This window comes from Columba livia, unplaced genomic scaffold (assembly GCF_036013475.1).
Source record: "Columba livia isolate bColLiv1 breed racing homer unplaced genomic scaffold, bColLiv1.pat.W.v2 Scaffold_2021, whole genome shotgun sequence".
Lineage (NCBI taxonomy): Eukaryota > Metazoa > Chordata > Aves > Columbiformes > Columbidae > Columba > Columba livia.
Genome location: NW_027043179.1, coordinates 16,951 through 39,324, shown reverse-complemented (window position 1 = coordinate 39,324; position 22,374 = coordinate 16,951). Strand labels below are relative to the sequence as shown.

Sequence of the window (22,374 nt, the reverse complement as noted above, 5' to 3'; positions counted from 1 at the left end):
GTCCCCGGTGTGTCACATGGGGGATGATGTCACCAAAGCGTCCCCCACGTGTCACATGGGGGATGACGTCACCAAAGCGTCCCCCACGTGTCACACGGGGGATGACGTCCCCGGGGTGTCCCCGGCGTGTCACATGGGGGATGACGTCACCAAAGCGTCCCCCACGTGTCACATGGGGGATGACGTCACCAAAGCGTCCCCCACGTGTCACCAGGGGCACGACGTCCCCAAAGCGTCCCCCCCGTGTCCCCAGGGGCACGATGTCCCCGGGGTGTCCCCCACGTGTCACATGGGGGATGACGTCACCAAAGCGTCCCCCACGTGTCACATGGGGGATGACGTCACCAAAGCGTCCCCCCCGTGTCACATGGGGGATGACGTCACCAAAGCGTCCCCCCCGTGTCATGTGGGGTATGACGTCCCCAAAGCGTCCCCCCCCGTGTCCCCAGGGGCACGACGTCCCCGGGGTGTCCCCGGCGTGTCACCACGCGGCGCTGTGCGTGCTGGCGTCCGCCTGCGCCCGCGCGTCGCTGCGCCCGGCGCTGGGCGCCATGGGCGCGGTGGAGGCCGTGACGGCCGAGGTGGCGCGCGCGCTGCGGCGCCCGGACGCCGGGGTCCCCGCGCTGGAGCCGGGGGCGCGGGCGCTGTGCCTGCTGTGCCGCGAGGCCGTGAACCGCGCGCGGCTGCTGCGCGCCGCGCCGCGCCGCGGGGCTGCGGGCGCTGCTGGGGGTGCTGCGCGACCCCCGCGCCCGGCGCTGGCGCCCCAGGGTGCTGCTGGCGCTCGCCGCCTTTGCCTACGACACCGACGCCATGGGCGCGCTGGTGGCCATGGGGGTGGTGCCCGCGCTGGGGGAGGCGCTGGGGGGGCTGGGGGAGGGGGGGGGGTGGTGGGGAGGAGGGGTGGGGGGAGGGGGAGGGGTGGGGGGAGGAGGGGGAGGGGGAGGCGTCGGGGGATCTGCCCAGGGACGGAGGAGGAGGAGGAGGAGACGGCGGGACCGGCAGGGGGCGCAGGTGAGGGGGGGTGGGGGTATTATGGGGGGTGGGGATGGTGGGGGGCGTTGGGGACCATGGGGGGGTTGGGGGGGTTGGGGACATTGGGGACCATGGGAGGGTTGGGGACCATGAGGGGGTTGGGGCATTGGGGATCATGGGGGTCTTGGGTATATTGGGGGACCCTGGGAGGGGTTGGGGACATTGGGGGAGTTGGGGGCATTGGGGATCATGGGGGTCTTGGGTATATTGGGGGACCCTGGGAGGGGTTGGAGACCATGGGGGGGTTGGGGGCATTGGGGATCATGGGGGTCTTGGGTATATTGTGGGACCCTGGTGGGGGGGTTGGGACATTGGGGACCATGGGGGGGTTGGGGACCATGGTGGGGTTGGGGACTATGGGGGGGTTGGGGGCATTGGGGACCATGGGGGGGATGGTGGGGGGGTTGGGGACATTGGGGACTATGGGGGTCTTGGGTATATTGGGGGACCCTGGCGGGGGGTTTGGGACATTGGGGACCATGGGGGGGTTGGGGACATTGGGGGAGTTGGGGGCATTTGGGACCATGGGGGTCTTGGGTATATTGGGGGGACCCAGGGAGGGGTTGGGGACTATGGGGGGGTTGGGGACATTGGGGACCATGGGAGGGATGGTGGGGGGGTTGGGGACATTGGGGACTATGGGGGGGTTGGGGACCATGGGGGGGGTGGGGACCATGGGGGTCTTGGGCATGTTGGGGGTGCTTGGGGACCATGGGGGTGATTGGGGACTTTGGGGGTATTGGGGACTATGGGGGGGTTGGGGACATATTGGGGGTCCCTGTTGTTCGGGGTCCCCGCTCTGACCGCCCCCCGCCCCCTTTCTCCCCCCTCCCCCCGCAGGTCGGGTCCGCTCCCCCCGCTGCACGCGCTGGCCCTCCCGCGGGGGGGGGCGGGGTTCGGGGACCCCCGGCGCCCCGAGACCCCCGCGCTGCTGCTGCTGAGCCGGCTGGCCTGCCAGGCCCCGCCCCCCCGCGCCCTGGCCACGCCCCCGCTGCTGGGCGGGCTCGTGCGCTACCTGCTGGCCACGCCCCGCCCCGCCCCCGCCGCGCTGCGCCTGCTGCGGCGCGTGGCCGGGGGGGGGCAGCCCCCCCTGCTGGGGGCGCTGCTCGCGGGCTTCGGCCCCTCCCACCTGCACCTGCGCCTCGTGCGGGGGCTGCCCCGGGGACCCAGGCGTCCGGGAGAGCGCCCCCCCCCGGACCCGCGGAGCAGGGAGCGCCTCAGGGAGCTGGGTGAGTGGGGGGGGGTCTGGGGGTCATGGAAGGTCATGGGGGGTCATGGGAGGTCATGGGGGTCTGGGGGTGCCCGAGGGACCCAGGCGTCCGGGAGACCCCCCCTGGAGCAAGGAGCGCCTCAGGGAGCTGGGTGAGTGGGGGGGGGGTCTGGGGGTCTGGGGGTGATTGGGGGTGCCCAAGGGACCCAGGCGTCCGGGAGAGCCCCCCCCTGGAGCAGGGAGTGGCTCAGGGAGCTGGGTGAGTGTGGGGGGGTCTGGGGGTCATGGAAGGTCATGGGGGGTCCTGGGGGTCTGGGGATGATTGGGGGTCTGGGGGGTGCGTGAGGGACCCAGGCGTCTGGGAGAGCCCCCCCTGGAGCAGGGAGCAGCTCGGGGAGCTGGGTGAGTGGGGGGGGGGGTCTGGGGGTCACTGGGCGGTCATGGGAGGTCACGGGGGGTCATGGGGGTCTGGGGATGATTGGGGGTCTGGGGGTGTGTGAGGGACCCAGGCGTCCGGGAGAGCCCCCCCCGGAGCAGGGAGCAGCTCGGGGAGCTGGGTGAGTGGGGGGGGGGTCTGGGGATCACTGGGGGGTCATGGGGGTCTGGGGGTGATTGGGGGGTCTGGGGGTGATTGGGGTTCTGGGGGTGCGCGAGGGACCCAGGCGTCCGGGAGAGCCCCCCCTGGGTGAGTGCGGGGGGGTCTGGGGGTCACTGGGGTGTCATGGAAGGTCATGGGGGGTCCTGGGGGTCTGGGGATGATTGGGGGTCTGGGGGTGTGTGAGGGACCCAGGCATCCGGGAGAGCGCCCCCCCCGACCCACGGGGCTGGGTGAGTGTTGGGGGGTCCTGGGGGGGTCCTGGGGGTCCTGGGGGTCGTGGGGTGTCCCTGACGTCCGCCTGTCCGTCCGTCCCAGGCCGGTCCGTCCTGCTGTCCCTCTCGGCCGCCCTCTCCACCCCCTTTGGTTTGGGGGTTTTGCGGCAGCTGCTGCGCCGGGGGAGCCCCCGGGGCCGCCTGGGGGGGGCGACGGCCGTCGTGCTGCTGGCCAGGTACATATAGACCCTATAGACCCTATAGACACCCTATAGACCGTATAGATACCCTATAGACACCTATAGACCACCATAGAGCACATACAGACACCCAGAGCCCCGGGGCCGCCTGGGGGGGGCGACGGCCGTCGTGCTGCTGGCCAGGGACATATAGACGTTATAGATCATGTACACACCCTATAGATTGTATAGATAGTCTATAGATCGTATAGATACCCTATGGACACCTTATAGATATCTATAGACACCTATAGATCATATAGATCTTGTATAGACCCCGTTATCCCATTATCCCCGCTGTCCCCATTGTCCACACTGTCCCATTGTCACATTACCCCATTGTCCCATTGTCCCATTGTCCCCTTGTCCCATGGTCCCCATTGTCCCCATTGTCCCATTGTCCCATTGTCCCATTGTCCCCTTGTCCCATGGTCCCCATTGTCCCCATTGTCCCATTGTCCCATTGTCCCATTGTCCCCATTGTCCCCATTGTCCCATTGTCCCATTGTCCCATTGTCCCATTGTCCCCATTGTCCCCATTGTCCCATTGTCCCATTGTCCCCATTGTCCCATTGTCCCATTGTCCCATTGTCCCATTGTCCCCATTGTCCCCATTGTCCCATTGTCCCCATTGTCCCCATTGTCCCATTGTCCCATTGTCCCCATTGTCCCATTGTCCCCATTGTCTGTCCCATTGTCCCATTGTCCCATTGTCCCATTGTCCCATTGTCCCATTGTCCCCATTGTCCCCATTGTCCCATTGTCCCCATTGTCCCCATTGTCCCCATCGTCCCCATCGTCCCCATTGTCCCATTGTCCCATTGTCCCATTGTCCCCATTGTCCCATTGTCCCCATTGTCCCCATTGTCCCATTGTCCCCATTGTCTGTCCCATTGTCCCATTGTCCCATTGTCCCATTGTCCCCATTGTCCCATTGTCCCATTGTCCCATTGTCCCCATTGTCCCCATTGTCCCATTGTCCCATTGTCCCCATTGTCCCCATTGTCCCATTGTCCCCATTGTCCCATTGTCCCCTTGTCCCATTGTCCCCATTGTCCCATTGTCCCATTGTCCCCATTATCCCCATTATCCCATTGTCCCCATTGTCCCATTGTCCCCATTGTCCCCATTGTCCCCTTGTCCCATTGTCCCCTTGTCCCCTTGTCCCATTGTCCCCATTGTCCCCATTGTCCCATTGTCCCATTGTCCCATTGTCCCCATCATCCCCATTGTCCCATTGTCCCCATTGTCCCCATCATCCCCATCATCCCCATTGTCCCATTGTCCCCATTGTCCCATTGTCCCATTGTCTCCTTGTCCCCATTGTCCCCTTGTCCCCATCATCCCCATTGTCCCCTTGTCCCATTATCCCCATTGTCCCATTGTCCCCATTGCCCCCATTGTCCCATTGTCCCCATTGTCCCATTGTCCCCATTGTCCCCATCATCCCCATCATCCCCATTGTCCCATCATCCCCATTGTCCCATTGTCCCCATTGTCCCCATTGTCCCCATTGTCCCATCATCCCCATTGTCCCATTGTCCCCATTGTCCCATCATCCCCATTGTCCCCTTGTCCCATCATCCCCCTTGTCCCATTGTCCCCATTGTCCCCTCATCCCCATTGTCCCATTGTCCCCATTGTCCCCATTGTCCCATCATCCCCATTGTCCCCTTGTCCCATTGTCCCCATTGTCCCATCATCCCCATCATCCCCATTGTCCCATTGTCCCCTCATCCCCATTGTCCCATTGTCCCCAGGCCGGGGTCTCCGCTGTGCTCTCTGCTGTGGGGCCCGCAGGGGGCGCTGGCGCTGCTGCTGGGGGCGGTGACATCATCGGTGACATCATCGGCGACGTCATCGGTGACATCATCAGCGTCCCCCTGTCACCTCCCCCCGGCCTTCGTGCTCTACGCGGCCGACGCCATCGCCGAGATCAGGGGACACCGGGACACGCAGGTGGGGACATGGGGGACCCCTTGGGGACACTGGGGACATCGGGGACCTTGGGGACATGAGGGACGTGGGGGACCCATTGGGGACATGGGGACATGGTGGGGGATAGGGACATCGGGGACATGGGAGACCCCTTGGGGACATTGGGGACATCGGGGACATGGGGTTGACAGGGACGTTGGGGACCCCTTGGGGACACAGGGACATGGGGGACCCCTTGGGGACATTGGGGACATTGGGCACATGGGGTTGATAGGGACGTTGGGGACCCCTTGGGGACACTGGGGACATGGGGACATCAGGGACCCATTGGGGACATGGGGTTGACAGGGACACTGGGGACCCCTTGGTGACACAGGGACATCGGGGACACAGGGACTTGGTGGGGACATTGGGGACATCAAGGACCCCTTGGGGACATTGGGGACACTGGGGACATGAGAGGACAGGGACATCGGGGACCCATTGGGGACCCCTTGGGGACACGGGGACATTGGGGGGACACACTGGGGATGGGGGGGTTGGGGACATCGGGGTTCTTGGGGACATGGGGACATCACTGGGGACACGGGATGGGGGGCTTGGGGACATCAGGGACCCTTTGGGGACATCACTGGGGACATGGGACCCGCAGGTGGACGGTGACACCAAGGAGCTTTGGGGACCCGTGAACGGACACGGTGACACCGGTGACACCCGTGGGGACGGCGGGGACCTGCAGGACCCCTGGGGACACCCGGTGACGCTCGGGGACACCTGGGGACACCCGGATGGACACGGGGACACTGGGGACACTTGGGGACACCCGGACGGACACGGGGACACTGGGGACACTTGGGGACACCCGGACGGACGCGGGGACACCCGTGATTGTCCCCAAGTGTCCCCAAGGGCCCCCAAACGCCCGCCGGGGTCCCCGTGTCCCCACGTGTCCCCAACGCCCCCCAAACGGCCCCTCTGGGACCCCCCGTCCTGTCCCCAAGTGTCCCCAATGTGTTCCAGCCCATGTCCCCCATCACCCCCTTGTCCCCAGGTGTCCCCAAACCCTTCCAGGCCATCCCAGTGTCACCAGGTGTCCCCCAACCCCTCCAACTCTTGTCCCCAAGTGTCCCCATTGTCCCCAAACCCCATCACCCCATTGTCCCCATTATCCCCAAACCCCTCTGACCCATCTCAATGTCCCCAAGTGTCCCCAAGCCCCTCCAGACCTTGTCCCCAAGTGTCCCCATTGTCCCCCAACCCCTCCAACCCTTGTCCCCCACTGTCCCCCAACCCTTCCAACCCTTGTCCCCAAGTGTCCCCAAACCCTTGCAACCCATCCCAGTGTCCCCAAGTGTCCCCCAACCCCTCCCACCCTTGTCCCCAAGTGTCCCAAACCCCTCCCACCCTTGTCCCCAAGTGTCCCCATTGTCTCCAAACCCCATCACCCCATTGTCCCCATTGTCCCCAAACCCCTCTGACCCATCTCAATGTCCCCAAGTGTCCCCCAACCCCTCCCACCCTTGTCCCCAAGTGTCCCCAAACCCCTCCAGACCTTGTCCCCACGTGTCCCCATTGTCCCCAAACCCCATCACCCCACTGTCCCCAAGCCCCTCCAACCCTTGTCCCCCATTGTCCCCAAGCCCCTCCAACCCTTGTCCCCAAGTGTCCCCCAACCCTTCCAACCCTTGTCCCCAAGTGTCCCCAAACCCCTCCAACCCTTGTCCCCAAGTGTCCCCCAACCCTTCCAACCCTTGTCCCCAAGTGTCCCCAAACCCCTCCAGACCTTGTCCCCAAGTGTCCCCGAGCCCCTCCCACCCTTGTCCCCCAGTGTCCCCACTGTCCCCCACCCCCCCGCCCCCCCCTGCCCGTACTCCGTGTCCCCCCACGACGTGTCCCTGCTGCCCTCGGGCGCCCCCCCCGGGCTCCCGGCGCTGCGTGCGGCGCTGAGCCGCGCGTCGCCGGTGCTGCGGGCGCTGCTGCGCGGCCCGTTCGCCGAGCGCGCCCGCGCGGCCGTGCCGCTGCGCCGCTGCCCCCGCCGCGCGCTGCTGCTGCTGCTGCACTTCGCCCACGGCTGCCGCGGCGCGCCCTGCCCCCGCATGGCCCCCCCGCTGGCCCCCGCGCTCGTGGGCGCCGCCGTGGCGCTGGCGCGGCGCTTCCTGCTGCCCGGCTTCGAGGCGCGCGCCGCCGCGCTGCTGGCCGGCACGGCCGCCACGGGGCACCCCGAGCGCCGGCACGCGGCCGCCCCGGAGCCCGGCGACCCCCATCCCCCACTGACCCCGGAGCCCGGTGCCCCCCATCCCCCACTGACCCCAAACCCCATCACCCCATTGACCCCGGAGCCCGGCGACCCCCATCCCCCGCTGACCCCGGAGCCCGGCGCCCCCCATCCCCCACTCACCCCGGAGCCCGGCGCCCCCCATCCCCCGCTGACCCCGGAGCCCGGCGACCCCCATCCCCCACTGACCCCAAACCCCATCACCCCATTGACCCCAGACCCCAGCGCCCCATTGACCCCAAAGCCCTCCAACCCACCTCAATGTCCCCCAAGCATCCCTGTTGTCCCCAAACCCTTCCAACCCACCTCAGTATCCCCAAGTGTCCCCGTTGTCCCCAAACCCCATCACCCCATTGTCCCCAAACCCCCGCAACCCACCTCAGTGTCCCCAAGTGTCCCCATTGTCCCCAAACCCCATCACTCCATTGTCCCCAAACCCCTCCAACCCACCTCAATGTCCCCAAGCATCCCTGTTGTCCCGAAACCCTTCCAACCCATCTCAACGTCCCCAAGTGTCCCCATTGTCCCCAAACCCCATCACCCCATTGTCCCCCAACCCCCCCAACCCCCCTCAGTGTCCCCAAGCGTCCCCATTGTTCCCAAACCCCATCACCCCATTGTTCCCAAACCCCATCACCCCATTGTCCCCCAACCCCCCCAACCCCCCTCAGTGTCCCCAAGCGTCCCCGTTGTCCCCCAACCCCCCCCAACCCCCCTCACCGTCCCCCAGCGTCCCCGTTGTCCCCCGCGCCCGCCGCGCTGTCCCCGCTGTCCCCGGTGTCCCTGTGGGCGCTGGCCGAGCGCTGGGGCTGCGTCCCCTTGGGCGCCCGCGCTGCCGCCGCCCTTGTCGCCGGGGACGTGGTGACGCTGGCGCGGCGGCTGCGCCGGGCGGCGCGGGTGGCGCGGTGTCCCCGGCGCCTGGCGGCCGCGCTGCTGCTCGCGCTGTCACCCGCGGCGGCGCCGCTGTCACCTCCGGCGGGCGACGGGGAGCCCTGGGGACAGGGGGACCCGCTGCTGCTGCGCCCCGATGACGGTGACGATGACGATGATGGGGACCAGCTGGAGGAGGATTTCGGGGTCCCCCCCGAGGCGCTTGGGGACGATGAGGAGGAGGAGCTTGGGGACATCTGGGAGCTCGAGGACACCTGGGGGCTCGGGGACACCGCGGGGGACGTTGGGGACGTGGCCATGGACCCTGGGGACACCTCGATGGACCCTGGGGACACCTCGATGGACCTTGGGGACACTTCAATGGACCCTGGGGACACCTCAGGGGACGTGTCAATGGACCCTGGGGACACCTCGATGGACCCTGGGGACACCTCAGTGGATCTTGGGGACACCTCAATGGATGTTGGGGACACCTCAGTAGATCTTGGGGACACCTCGGGTGACAATGATGGGAACAGAGGGACCAAGGTGGCTTGATGGGACCTTGGGGACACCTCAGTGGACCTTGGGGACACCTCGATGGATCTTGGGGACACCTCGATGGACCCTGGGGACACCTCAATGGACCTTGGGGACACCTCAGTGGATCTTGGGGACACCTCAATGGACCCTGGGGACACCTCGATGGACCTTGGGGACACCTTGGTGGACCTTGGGGACACCTCAGTAGATCTTGGGGACACCTCGGGTGACAATGATGGGGACAGAGGGACCAAGGAGACTTGATGGGACCTTGGGGACACCTCAGGGGACATGTCAATGGACCCTGGGGACACCTCGATGGACCTTGGGGACACCTCGATGGACCTTGGGGACACCTCAGTGGGTCTTGGGGACACCTCGATGGATCTTGGGGACACCTCAATGGATTTTGGGGACACCTCGGTGGACCCTGGGGACACCTCGGGTGACAATGATGGGGACACAGGGACCAAGGAGACTTGATGGGACCTTGGGGACCCCCTTGGGGACCTCGGGGACACCTCAGGTGACAACGACAAGGGCCAAGGGGTCTGAATAGGACCCTGGGGACCCCTTGGGGACACCTCGGGTGACAATGACGGGGACACCGGGACCAAGGAGACTTGATGGGACCTTGGGGACATTTGTCCCCGGGGGGGGTGGGGGGGGTGTCATCCTGGTGGCGGGCGCCCGCGTTTTGGGCGGAATTCACAGGGTTTTGGGACTTTGTAGCGGGAAATGCACAATAAAGGAGGTGAAAGCACCGCCGTGTGGACCCAGGAGTTCGGGAGGGACCCAGGAGTTCGGGAGGGACCCAGGTGTTCAGGAGGGACCCAGGAGTTCGGGAGGGGACCCAGGAGTTCGGGGGGGACCCAGGAGTTCGGGAGGGACCCAGGAGTTCGGGAGGGACCCAGGAGTTCGGGAGGGACTCAGGAGTTCGGGGGGGACCCAGGAGTTATGGGGGGACCCAGGAGTTCGGGAGGGACCCAGGAGTTCGGGAGGGACCCAGGAGTTCCGGGGGGGACCCAGGAGTTCGGGAGGGACCCAGGAGTTCGGGAGGGACCCAGGAGTTCGGGAGGGGACCCAGGAGTTCGGGGGGGACCCAGGAGTTCGGGAGGGACCCAGGAGTTCGGGAGGGACTCAGGAGTTCGGGAGGGACCCAGGAGTTCCGGGGGGGACCCAGGAGTTCGGGGGAGGGGGATGGGTGTGTATCTCTCTCCATCCCACAATCCCCCGCGCTCGCGCAGGGGGGCGTGGCTGCAGAACAAACCCCGCTGTGATTGGCTGGCCCGGAAGCCCCGCCCCTCCCCGCCCCCCCCCAGGTCCTAGCGCCCGCCGAGCGGCTCCGCAGGTACAACCGGGACCCCCCCTCCCCCCTCCCCCATCCCCCCCATCCCCGCCCCTCCCCCCCCGTCCCCCCCTCCCCCCCCGCTTCGCGACCGACCCGAAACCGCGAAAATCCGCCCCAAAACTGCCGCCCCCCCCTCGCCCCCCGTCCCGTGGGGCTTTGCGGCGCCGCTGAATGGGGACCCCCCATCCCCCTCCCCTCCCCCCCCCGGTGCGGGAAAACAAGATGGCGGCGGCGGGGGGAGGGGCGGCCACGCCCCCTGGGGGGAGGGGCGGAAAATGGGGGGAAATGGGGAAAAAATGGGGGAAAATGGTAAAAAATGGGGAAAATGGGGAAAATGGGGGAAAATGGGGGGAAACGGCACAGAAATGGTTAAAACGGCAGGTCCGGCGGCGCCACCAGCATGGGGGACGGAACCGGCGGGACAGACGGACACGGGGATGGAACCGGTGGGACAGATGGACATGGAACCGGCGGGACAGATGGACACAGGGATGAAACCGGCGGGACAGACGGACACGGAACCGGTGGGACAGACGGACATGGAACCGGTGGGACAGATGGACATGGAACTGGTGGGACAGATGGACACGGGGACGGAACCGGCGGGACAGACGGACACGGGGATGGAACCGGCGGGACAGACGGACACAAAGGTCTTGGGGATCCCAAGGTGGAAGAGCCTGGAGATGCCACCAGCACGGTGGATGAACCCAAAGATATTGGAGGTGCCACCACCATGGTGGCCAAACCCAAAGCTCTTGGAGATGCCACCACCGAAGCCCTTGGAGATGCCACCACCTCGATGGGTCCACCCAAAGCTCTTGGAGATGCCACCACCGAAGTGCATGGAGATGCCACCACCATGGTGGATCTCCCCAAAGCTCTTGGAGATGCCACCACCATGGTCAAGAAACACAAAACCCGCAGGGCTGTCACAACCATGATGGGCAAACCCAAAGCTCTTGGAGATGCCACCACCGAAGCCCATGGAGATGCCACCACCGTGGTGGACCCACCCAAAGCTCTTGCAGATCCCAAGTCTGAACCCCTTGGAGACGCCACCACCGTGGTCAAGAGACCCAGAACCTGCAGGGGTGGCACCACCAGGATGGACCCACCCAAAGCTCTTGGAGATGCCACCACCACGATGGATCCCCCCAAAGCTCTTGGAGATGCCACCACCGAACCCCCTGGAGATGCCACCACTGCGATGGATCCCCCGAGACCTCTTGGAGACGCCACCACCGTGGTCAAGAGACCCAGAACCCGCAGGGGTGGCACCACCAGGATGGACAAACCCGAAGCTCTTGGAGATGCCACCACCACGATGGACAAACCCCAAACCCATGGAGATCCCAACCCCGGACTGCCTGTAGATGCCACCACCACGATGGATCCACCCAAAGCTCTTGGAGATGCCACCACTGAAGCCCCTGGAGATGCCACCACCGTGGTCAAGAGACCCAAGACCCGCAGGGGCGTCACCACCACAATTAATACACCCAAAGCCCATGGAGACCCCAACACTGAAGCCCTTGGAGATGCCACCACCATGGTCAAGAAACCCAGAACCCGCAGGGGTGTCACCACCATGATGGACAAACCCAAGACCCACAGAGACGTCACCACCATGATGGATCCCCCCAAAGCCCTTGGGCACCCCAACACCGAAGCTGTTGGAGATGCCACCACCATGATGGACAAACCCGAAGCCCATGGAGGTCCCACGTCTGAACCCCTTGGAGATGCCACCACCATGATGGACCCCCCCAAAGCTCTTGGAGATGCCACCATCATGGTGAAGAGACCCAAGACCCGCAGAGGGGTCACCACCACGATTAATGCGCCCAAAGCTCTTGCAGAACGCAACACCGAACCCCTTGGAGATGCCACCACCATGATGGACAAACCCAAAGCCCATGGAGATCCCAACGCTGAAACCCTTGGAGATGCCACCACCATGGTCAAGAAACCCAGAACCCGCAGGGGTGTCACCACCACGATGGATCCCCCCAAAGCTCTTGGAGATGCCAAGTCCGAAGCCCTTGGAGGTGCCACCACCATGATGGGCAAACCCAAAGCCCATGGACATCCCAGCACCGAAGCCCTTGGAGGTGCCACCACCATGATGGGCAAACGCAAAGCCCATGGACATCCCAGCACCGAAGCCCTTGGAGATGCCACCACCGTGGTGGATCCACCCAAAGCCCTTGGAGATGCCACCACCATGGTGGGCAAACCCAAAGCCCATGGACATCCCAGCACCGAAGCCCTTGGAGATGCCACCACCATGATGGGCAAACTCAAAGCCCATGGACATCGCAGCACCAAACCCCTTGGAGATGCCACCACCGAAGCCCTTGGAGATGCCACCACCACGATGGATCCCCCCAAAGCCCTTGGAGGTCCCACGTCTGAACCCCTTGGAGATGCCACCACCACGATAGATCCCCCCAACCCCCCCGCGGGCGCCGCCGCCCCCCCGCGGCCGTCCCCCCCGTTCCCCTGCGGCGCCTGCGCCAAGAGCTACCCCACGCTGTCCAAGCTGGCGATCCACGTGCGCGCGCACACCGGCGAGCGCCCCTTCCCCTGCCCCGACTGCCCCAAGGCCTTCGCCGACCCCTCGGTGCTGCGCAAGCACCGGCGCGGCCACGCCGGCGTGCGCCCGCACCGCTGCGCCCTGTGCCCCAAGGCCTACGCCGAGCTCAAGGACCTGCGCAACCACCAGCGCGCCCACACCGGCGAGCGGCCCTACCTGTGCGCCGAGTGCGGCAAGAGCTTCGGCCGCTCCTCGTCGCTCTCGTGCCACCAGCGCATCCACGCGCCGCGCAAGCCCTTCGCCTGCGACGTCTGCGGCAAGAGCTTCACGCAGCTCTCGTCCTACCAGAGCCACCGCCGCGTCCACACCGGCGAGCGGCCCTTCCTGTGCCCGCAGTGCGGCCGCATGTTCGCCGACCCCTCCAGCTTCCGGCGGCACCAGCGCGCCCACCAGGGGGTGAAGCCGTACGGGTGCCGCGAGTGCGGGAAGGCCTTCCGGCAGCCGGCGGACTTGGCGCTGCACCGGCGCACGCACACCGGCGAGCGGCCCTGGGCCTGCGGGGACTGCGGCAAGAGCTTCGTGGCCTCGTGGGACCTCAAGCGGCACCGGCTGACCCACGGCGCCGAGCGGCCCTGGCGCTGCCCCGACTGCGGCCGCGGCTTCCGGGAGAGGGGGGCGCTGGGGAAGCACCGGCGCGCGCACTCCGGCGAGCGGCCCTGGGCCTGCGCGAGCTGCGGGAAGGGCTTCGGGGGCAGGGCGGGGCTGCGCAAGCACGAGAGGACGCACGGGGAGGGGGCGGCGGGCAAGATGGCCGCCGGAGAGGGGGGGGGGCGGGGGGGAGGAGGGGGGTGGGGGCGTGGCCGCCGGGGGGGTGGTTGGCGGCAATATGGCCGCCGGGCTGGGGCGCAATATGGCCGACGCCGATGTGGCTGGCGCCAATATGGCCGCCAGAGTGGGGCACAATATGGCCGACGCCGATATGGCTGGCGCCAATATGGCCGCCAGAGTGGGGCACAATATGGCTGACGCCAATATGGCCGCCGGGCTGGGGCGCAATATGGCCGACGCCGATGTAGCTGGCGCCAATATGGCCGCCGGGCTAGGGTACAATATGGCCGACGCCAGTGTGGCTGGCGCCAATATGGCCGCCGGGGGAGGGCACAGTATGGCCACCAGTCTAGGCCCCAAGATGGCCGCCGGAGTAGGGGGGGGCGGGGGGGAGGAGGGGGGAGGGGGCGTGGCCGCCGGGGGTGTGGTTGGTGGCAATATGGCCGCCGGGCTGGGGCGCAATATGGCCGCCGCCGATGTGGCTGGCGCCAATATGGCCGCCGGGGGAAGACACAATATGGCCACTGGTCTAGGCCCCAATATGGCCGCCATTGGAGGGCCCAATATGGCGGATGCCAACATGGCAGCCCCCTGTGGAGCGGCCAATATGGCCGCCGGTCTAGGAGCCAAGATGGCCGCCAGGGTAGGCCCCAATATGGCCGCCGGTGGGGAGCCGGAAGTGGCCGCTAATGAGCGGCCAGGCTCCAATATGGCTGCTGGTGTAGGCCCCAATATGGCCGCCAGTAGAGGGCCCAATATGGCCGACGACAACATGGCCGCCACCTATGGAGGGGCCAATATGGCCGCCAGTCTAGGAGCCAATATGGCGGCCCCCGAGCCCCGCCCCTTCCGGTGCCCCTCCTGCCCCAAGCGCTTCCTGTCCCGGGCGGGGCTGCGACGTCACGAGCGACGCCACGGCCCCGCCCCCATCGAGACCACGCCTTCTTGAGGCCCCACCCCACAACCTCCAGCACTTCCGGGAAAAAAAGAGGCCCCGCCCCCTCGCGAGTGTAACAACCAATAAAAACCCGCCGAGGCGGCACTTTCGGCTCCGCCCCTCTGTGCTCCTCCCCCCGGAGACCCAGGTGTTCGTGACCCCGCTCTCGCGGGCATCGTCCAATCGCCGTTTATGTTTCTTTACCAAGCCCCGCCCCCGCCGCCGGCTGCAGCCAATGGCGGCGCTCCCGCGTTGCCACCTCCGCCCCATTCCCCATAGCAACAAGGGGCGGGGTTCGCGCTCCCCGCGCGCTCATTGGCCGGCGGCAGCGAGGGCGGGGCCAAGGCGGGGGAAGCGCTGATTGGCCGGCGACCTCGGGAGGGGGCGGGGCCGGGCGGGGCCGCATCCGGGTCCCCCCGCGGGGAAGCGGCGGGAGGAGGTGAGAGGAACGGGGGCGGTTACCATGGGAACGGCCCGAACTCCTGGGTCCCTCCCCGAACTCCTGGGTCCCTCCCCGAACGCCTGGGTCCCCCCCGAACGCCTGGGTCCCCCCCCGAACGCCTGGGTTCCCCCCGAACGCCCGGCTTCCTCCCGAACTCCTGGGTCCCCCCCCGAACTCCTGGGTCCCTCCCGAACGCCCGGCTTCCTCCCGAACTCCTGGGTCCCTCCCGAACTCCTGGGTCCCCCCCAAACGCCCGGGTTCCTCCCGAACTCCTGGGTCCCTCCCTGCACTCCTGGGTCCCTCACAGACACCTAGGTTGTTAGAATATGTGCGTCCCTGGGGTCTATGGGGCCCGGACGCCTGGGTCCCCTCCCGAACTCCTGGGTCCCCTCCCGAACTCCTGGGTCCCCCCCCGAACTCCTGGGTCCCTCCCGAACTCCTGGGTCCCCTCCCGAACTCCTGGGTCCCCTCCCGAACTCCTGGGTCCTCCCCCGAACTCCTGGGTCCCTCCCGAACTCCTGGGTCCTCCCCTGAACTCCTGAGTCCCCTCCCGAACTCCTGGGTCCCTCACGGACGCCGGGGTCCCTGGGATATGAGGGTCCCTGGGGTGTGTGGGTCCCGGACGCCTGGGTCCCTGGGATATGAGGGTCCCTGGGGTGTGTGGGTCCCGGACGCCTGGGTCCCTGGGATATGAGGGTCCCTGGGGTGTGTGGGTCCCGGACGCCTGGGTCCCTGGGATATGAGGGTCCCTGGGGTGTACGGTCCCGGACGCCGGGGTCCCTGCAGGCCCCATGGCGGAGGCGGAGCGGGGGCAGGGCGGGGGCCCCCTGGCGCTGCTCAAGGCTCGGGCGCTGGACGTGACGTTCGACGTGGGGGACGAGTACGAGATCATCGAGACCATCGGCACCGGCGCCTACGGCGTCGTCAGCTCCGCCCGGCGCCGCGACACCGGTGAGCGCGCGGGGACCCCCCGGACGCCTGGGTCCCCTCCCGGATGCCTGGGTCCCCTCCCGGACGCCTGGGTCCCCCCCGGACGCCTGGGTCCCCTCCCGGACACCTGGGTCCCGTCCCGGACACCTGGGTCCCCCACGGACACCTGGGTCCCCTCCCGGACGCCTGGGTCCCCCCCGGACGCCTGGGTCCCCTCCCGGACACCTGGGTCCCCTCCCGGACGCCTGGGTCCCCCCCGGACACCTGGGTCCCCTCCCGGACACCTGGGTCCCCCCTGAACTCCTGGGTCCCTCCTGCCCATTGGATTCCCCCTGCACGCCTGGGTCCCCTTGGGTGGGTTTCCCGGACTCCTGGGTCCCTCCCGGAACTCCTGGGTCCCCTCCCGGATGCTTGGGTGCCCTTGGGTGGGTTTCCCGATCTCCCGGTTCCCCTCCCGATCTCCTGGGTCCCTTGGGGCACTCCTGGGTCCCCTCCCAAACTCCTGGTTCCTTGGGGGCACTCCTGGGTCCCCTCCCTCCCGGCTCCCTGGGGGCACTCCTGGGTCCCATGGGGCACTCCTGGGTCCCCTCCCGAACCCCTGGTTATCTGGGGGCACTCCCTGCTCCCTTGGGGCACTCCTGGGTCCCCTCCCGACCTCCTGGCTCCCTGGGGGCACTCCTGGGTCCCCCCCTGAACTCCTGGTTCCCCTCCCAATCTCCTGGGTCCCTGGGGGCACTCCTGGGTCCCCTCCCGACCTCCCGGCTCCCTGGGGGCACTCCTGGCTCCCTTGGGGCACTCCTGGGTCCCATGGGGCACTCCTGGGTCCCCCCCCCGACCTCCTGGCTCCCTGGGGGCACTCCTGGGTCCGCAGGCCAGGCGGTGGCCATCAAGAAGATCCCGAACGCGTTCGACGTGGCCACCAACGCCAAGCGCACGCTGCGCGAGCTCAAGATCCTCAAGCACTTCAAGCACGACAACATCATCGGCATCAAGGACATCCTGCGCCCCACGGTGCCCTACGGCGAGTTCCGCTCCGTGTGCGTCCCGCCCCATAGCGACCCCCGGGGGGCGATACGCCCCTCCCGGACGCCGGGGTCCCTTGTGTGGGTCATGGGGACACGTGGGACGGAGTCCCGGTGGCACCATGGGGATGGCATTGAACCCCTCCCGGACGCCTGGGTCCCTCGTGTGGGGCGGGGGATGGAGCGCTCCTGGGCTATGGGGGGGTGATGACCCATAGGGATGGCATTGAACCCCTCCCGGACGCCTGGGTCCCTTGTGTGGGTCATGGGGACACGTGGGACGAAGTCCTGGTGGCACCATGGGGATGGCATTGAACCCCTCCCGGACGCCTGGGTCCCTTGTGTGGGTCACGGGGACACGTGGGACGGAGTCCCGGTGGCACCATGGGGATGGCATTGAACCCCTCCCGGACGCCTGGGTCCCTTGTGTGGGGTGGGGGGGGGACGTGTGGGACAGAGCCCCAGTGGTCCATGGGGATGGGATTGAACCCCTCCCGGACGCCTGGGTCCCTTGTGTGGGTCATGGGGACACGTGGGACGGAGTCCCGGTGGCACCATGGGGATGGCATTGAACCCCTCCCGGACGCCTGGGTCCCTTGTGTGGGGCGGGGCCCCAGTGGTCCATGGGGATGGCATTGAACCCCTCCCGGACGCCTGGGTCCCTCGTGTGGGTCACGGGGACACGCGGGGTGGAGCTCACCTGCCCCATTGGATGATGTTGACCCATAGTGACCCCTCCCGGACACCTGGGTCCCACCCGGACGCCTGGGTCCCTTGTGTGGGGCGGGAGGGGGGGACGTGTGGGGCGGTGCCCCAGTGGTCCATGGGGATGGCATTGAACCCCTCCCGGACGCCTGGGTCCCTTGTGTGGGTCACGGGGACACGTGGGGTGGAGCTCACCTGCCCCATTGGGTGATGTTGACCCATAGTGACTCCTCCCGGACGCCTGGGTCCTCTTGGAGGACACATGGGGTGGACCCCACTCGATCCACGGGGTGGTGGCGACACCACGGGGACGTCCCCAGCGCCCCCTAGAGGGCGGGAGGACACATGGGATGGATCCCACTTGATCCACGGGGTGGTGGTGACACCACGGGGACGTCCCCAGCGCCCCCTAGAGGGCGGGAGGACACCTCATCCATTGGGCGACACCAATAGCGACCCCCTCCCGGACGCCTGGGTCCCTTTCCCTTCCCCCAACAGCTACGTGGTGCTGGACCTGATGGAGAGCGACCTCCACCAGATCATCCACTCGTCGCAGCCGCTGTCGCTGGAGCACGTGCGCTACTTCCTGTACCAGCTCCTGCGCGGGCTCAAGTACATCCACTCGGCCAACGTCCTGCACCGCGACCTCAAGCCGTCCAACCTGCTGGTCAACGAGAACTGCGAGCTCAAGATCGGCGACTTCGGCATGGCCAGGGGGCTGGGGGGCGACCCCCGGCACGCCAAAGCCTTCCTGACCGAGTACGTGGCCACGCGCTGGTACCGCGCGCCGGAGCTGCTGCTGTCGCTTCACCGCTACACGCGCGCCATCGACATGTGGTCGGTGGGCTGCATCTTCGCCGAGATGTTGGGGCGCCGGCAGCTCTTCCCGGGGCGCAACTACGTCCACCAGCTCCAGCTCATCATGGCGGTGCTGGGCACGCCGCCCGCCGCCGTCATGGCCGCCATCGGCGCCGAGCGCGTGCGCGCCTACGTGAAGAGCCTCCCGCCGCGCCCGCCGGTGCCGTGGGAGAGCCTGTTCGGCGACGCCGAGCCCGCCGCGCTGGCGCTGCTGGGCAGGATGCTGCGCTTCGACCCGCGCGAGCGCGTCGGGGTGGCCGAGGCGCTGGGCCACCCCTTCCTGGCCAAGTACCACGACCCCGAGGACGAGCCCGAGTGCGTCCCGGCCTTCGACTTCGCCTTCGACCGCCGCGCGCTCACCAAGGAGGAGATCAAGGCGGCCATCGTGGCCGAGATCGAAGACTTCCACGCGCGGCGCGACGGCATCCGCGGGGCGCTGGCGCCAGCCCAGCGCGCGCACAACGTGGCCGCCGGGAGGGCGGGAGGCGCCGGAGGGGCCAACGGCGACGTCGGCACGGTCAACGTGGTCAACGGGGCCAACGGCGGCGCCAACGCGGTCAACGGTAGCGTCAATGCGATCAATGTGGCCAATAGTAGCGTCAACGCGGTCAACATGGCCAATGGTGGCGTCAACGCAGTCAACGTGGCCAACAGTGGCGTCAGTGTGGTCAACGTGGTCAACGGTAGCGTCAACGTGGTCAACGGTAGCGTCAACGCGGTCAACGTGGTCAATGGTAGCGTCAACGTGGTCAACATGGCCAACGGTAGCGTCAACGCCAACGTCAATACAGTCAATACCAACGTCAACGCGGTCAACGTGGTCAACGGTAGCGTCAACACCGAGATCACCGTGGTGAACGCCGAGGCCAACGTGGTCAATGTGGTCAACGCCAACGTGGTCAACGCCCAAGTCAACGCGTCAAAGATCAACGCGGCCAATGTCAACGTGGGCGCCCCCACTGTCAGCGTGGCCAACGTCAACGTCGCGGCGGCCACCGCCGCCCCCGCGTGGCCATGCGCTGACGTGGACATGCCCAGCCCCGCCCCCGCCCCCGACTGCCCAATGGGGTCCCCGCGGGTGAAGGCGGAGCCGGGGGCCCCGCCCAAGCGCGACGGCGCCATCTCGGACGACACCAAGGCCGCCCTCAAGGCGGCGCTGCTCAAGTCGGCCATGAGGAACAAGAGCAAAGGTGCGGGGGCAAGTGGCGCCCGGACACCTGGGTCCCCTCATGGGGTGAAGGGTTGGTTTTGTGGCTTCTGCTCAAGGTTTTGGTGGCCAGAAGGTGGTTGGGTTGGGTTGGTCATGGTTGGGTTGGGTTGGTCGTGGTTGGGTTGGGTTGGTCGCGGTTGGGTTGTGTTGGTCGCGGTTGGGTTGTGTTGGTCGCGGTTGGGCTGGTCGCGGTTGGGTTGGTCATGGTTGGGTTAGTTGGGTTGGTCATGGTTGGGTTGGTCATGGTTGGGTTAGTTGTGTTGGTCGTGGTTGGGTTGGTCATGGTTGGTTTGGGTTGGTGATGGTTGGGTTGGTCATGGTTGGGTTAGTTGTGTTGGTCATGGTTGGGTTGGTCATGGTTGGGTTAGTTGTGTTGGTCGTGGTTGGGTTGGTCATGGTTGGGTTGGGTTGGTGATGGTTGGGTTGGGTTGGTCATGGTTGGGTTGGGTTGGTCATGGTTGAGTTGGGTTCATCGTGGTTGGCTGGGTTGGTTGGTTGATTTGATTGGCTCGGTTGGGTTGGCCGGTTGTGTTGTTGGGTCGTCTTCCATTGGCTCCCACTGCCTCACCTTCTCCCCGCTCACCTCCCATTGGCTCCCGCCTCCCCGCAGACCCCCCATTGGCCGCCGCGGACGCCGCTGACGTGCGCAAGCCGGTGACGGCGGCCGAGCGGCAGCGCGAGCGCGAGGAGAAGCGGCGGCGGCGCCAGGAACGCGCCCGCGAGCGCGAGAAGCGGCAGCGGGAGCGCGAGCGGCGCCGGGAGCCGCGCGGCCTGGTCCTGAGCGACGACGACCGCCACCTGCTGGAGCGCTGGACCCGCATGCGCGACCGCGCCCGGCCACGCCCCCCGGCCCCGCCCGCCGACCCGGCCCCGCCCACCGCCCCCGAGCACGGGCCCCACGCCGCGGGTCCCCAACCGTGGCCGGAGCCGCCGGCCGACCCTGATGTGGCCACCGTGACACAGCAGCTCTCCAAGTCACAGGTGAGGTGACCCCCGGTGTCCCCCAGACTGTAGATTTCATAGTTAACACCGAGTTGTGTACACTATAGATGTTATCAGTAGGTTTCAGAGTTAACACCAAGCTGTGTACACTATAGATGTTATCAGTAGGCTTCAGAGTTAACACCAAGCTGTGTACACTATAGATGTTATCAGTAGGTTTCAGAGTTAACACTGAGCTATGTATGGTATAGATGTTATCAATAGGTCTCAGAGTTATCGCTGAGCTGTGTACACTATAAATGTTATCAATAGGTTTCAGAGTTAACGCTGAGCTGTGTACACTATAGATGTTATCAGTAGGTTTCAGAGTTAATACCAAGCTGTGTACACTATAGATGTTATCAGTAGGTTTCAGATGTTATCAGTAGGTTTCAGAGTTAACACTGAGCTGTGTACACTATAGGTGTTATCAGTAGGTTCCAGAGTTAACAATGCTATGAATAGTATCCCCCAGTGTCCCTCAGTGTCCCCAGGGTTCTGGGGAGGGATCCAGGTGTCCGGGAGGGACCCAGGCGTCCGGGTGCTGGGTGTCCCGCTCACACCTGGCGCCCCCTGCAGGTGGAGGACCCGCTGCCCCCCGTGTTCTCGGGGACCCCCAAGGGCAGCGGCGCCGGTTACGGGGTGGGCTTCGACCTCGAGGAGTTCCTGAGCCAATCGCTGGACGCCGTGGGCGACGCCAAGGACAGGTGAGGGACCCAGGAGTTCAGGGAGGGGACCCAGGAGTTCGGGGAGGGGCCCCAGGAGTTCCAGGAGGGACCCAGGCATCCGGGAGGGACCCAGGAGTTTGGGGAGGGGACCCAGGAGCTCAGGAGGGACCCAGGCATCTGGGAGGGACCCAGGAGTTCAGGGGGGACCCAGGAGTTCAGGGGGGACCCAGGCGTCCGGGAGGGGACCCAGGAGTTCGGGGAGGGGACCCAGGCATCCGGGAGGGATCCAGGCATCCGGGAGGGACCCAGGAGTTCAGGGGAGGACCCAGGAGTCCGGGAAGGGGACCCAGGCATCCGGGCTGAAGCCCCTCCTCCTTCCCGCCCCAGCCAAGCTGATTCGGCGCCGCTGTCGGCCTCGCTGCTCGCTGATTGGCTGGAGGTCCATCGGCTCAGCCCCGCCTCCCTCGAGAGCCTCCAGCGCGACCTGGGCTCCCCCATGCTGCTGGCCGACGACCTTTGACCCCCGACCCCCCACCAGGGGACCCAGGCGTCCGGGCCCCGCCCACCCCCCGGGGGGGGCTTTGGCTCCTCCCACTCGGCGCTTTGGCTCCGCCCACGTGATTAAATTGGTGAAACGACCCAGTTTTGCCCCCGGGGCAGGGGGACCCAGGCGTCCGGGTGGGGACCCAGGAGTTCGGGGAGGGGACCCAGGAGTTCGGGAAGGGGGACCCAGGCGTCCGGGTGGGGACCCAGGCGATCGGGGAGGGGACCCAGGAGTTCGGGAAGGGGACCCAGGCATCCGGGGGGAGGGGACCCAGCCATCCAGGGGGAGGGGATCCAGGCATCCGGGAGAAGGGACCCAGGCGTCCGGGGGGGCGGAGCAAGAAGAGGCGGAGCCGGGAGCAGTTCAGCTGTTGATCGTCTGTCACCACGAGGGGGCGGGGCCAGCGGGGGTTAATTAGGGCGGGGCGTTAATTAATTGGCTG

The 22,374-nt window shown here is 66.7% G+C and overlaps 3 protein-coding genes across 7 annotated transcripts; all 3 read left to right on the top strand.

Moving 5' to 3' along the window:
* Positions 1-701: 701 nt before the first annotated feature.
* On the top strand, positions 702-9,680 carry LOC135577957 (uncharacterized). Of its 2 annotated transcripts, XM_065048107.1 has the most exons (5): positions 702-1,011; positions 1,873-2,261; positions 3,156-3,288; positions 5,052-5,250; positions 5,882-9,680. In XM_065048107.1, the coding sequence occupies exon 5, from the start codon at positions 6,717-6,719 to the stop codon at positions 8,367-8,369; it is 1,653 nt and encodes a 550-aa protein (XP_064904179.1). In that variant the 5' UTR covers positions 702-1,011; positions 1,873-2,261; positions 3,156-3,288; positions 5,052-5,250; positions 5,882-6,716; the 3' UTR covers positions 8,370-9,680. The 2 variants fall into 2 exon arrangements, with proteins under 2 accessions (XP_064904179.1, XP_064904180.1); XM_065048108.1 differs by lacking the exons at positions 702-1,011; positions 1,873-2,261 and adding an exon at positions 2,318-2,394.
* Positions 9,681-10,114: 434 nt separating this feature from the next.
* On the top strand, positions 10,115-13,998 carry LOC135577955 (mucin-2-like). 2 transcript variants are annotated; one of them, XM_065048102.1, is made up of 3 exons: positions 10,115-10,268; positions 10,650-12,319; positions 12,446-13,998. In XM_065048102.1, the coding sequence occupies exons 2-3, from the start codon at positions 10,669-10,671 to the stop codon at positions 13,831-13,833; spliced, it is 3,039 nt and encodes a 1,012-aa protein (XP_064904174.1). In that variant the 5' UTR covers positions 10,115-10,268; positions 10,650-10,668; the 3' UTR covers positions 13,834-13,998. The 2 variants fall into 2 exon arrangements, with proteins under 2 accessions (XP_064904174.1, XP_064904173.1); XM_065048101.1 differs by having other exon boundaries at positions 10,650-13,998.
* Positions 13,999-14,881: 883 nt separating this feature from the next.
* Positions 14,882-22,026, top strand: MAPK7 (mitogen-activated protein kinase 7). 3 transcript variants are annotated; one of them, XM_065048106.1, is made up of 7 exons: positions 14,882-15,011; positions 15,801-15,965; positions 16,816-16,965; positions 18,170-19,719; positions 20,350-20,720; positions 21,300-21,427; positions 21,776-22,026. In XM_065048106.1, the coding sequence occupies exons 4-7, from the start codon at positions 18,189-18,191 to the stop codon at positions 21,906-21,908; spliced, it is 2,163 nt and encodes a 720-aa protein (XP_064904178.1). In that variant the 5' UTR covers positions 14,882-15,011; positions 15,801-15,965; positions 16,816-16,965; positions 18,170-18,188; the 3' UTR covers positions 21,909-22,026. The 3 variants fall into 3 exon arrangements, with proteins under 3 accessions (XP_064904178.1, XP_064904176.1, XP_064904175.1); XM_065048104.1 differs by having other exon boundaries at positions 14,906-15,011; positions 16,816-16,981; XM_065048103.1 differs by lacking the exon at positions 14,882-15,011 and having other exon boundaries at positions 15,021-15,965.
* The last annotated feature ends 348 nt before the right edge of the window (positions 22,027-22,374 follow it).

What these genes read in the sequence shown, in the direction of transcription:
- LOC135577955 (XM_065048101.1), top strand. Translation starts at nt 10,669, where the DNA reads ATGGGGGACGGAACCGGCGGGACAGACGGACACGGGGATGGAACCGGT.
- LOC135577957 (XM_065048107.1), top strand. Translation starts at nt 6,717, where the DNA reads ATGTCCCCAAGTGTCCCCCAACCCCTCCCACCCTTGTCCCCAAGTGTC.
- MAPK7 (XM_065048103.1), top strand. Translation starts at nt 15,754, where the DNA reads ATGAGGGTCCCTGGGGTGTACGGTCCCGGACGCCGGGGTCCCTGCAGG. An exon ending in GCGCCCCACGGTGCCCTACG is followed by an intron (nt 16,966 to 18,169) that starts GCGAGTTCCGCT and finishes TTCCCCCAACAG; the next exon opens with CTACGTGGTGCTGGACCTGA. An exon ending in GTGGGCGACGCCAAGGACAG is followed by an intron (nt 21,428 to 21,775) that starts GTGAGGGACCCA and finishes TTCCCGCCCCAG; the next exon opens with CCAAGCTGATTCGGCGCCGC.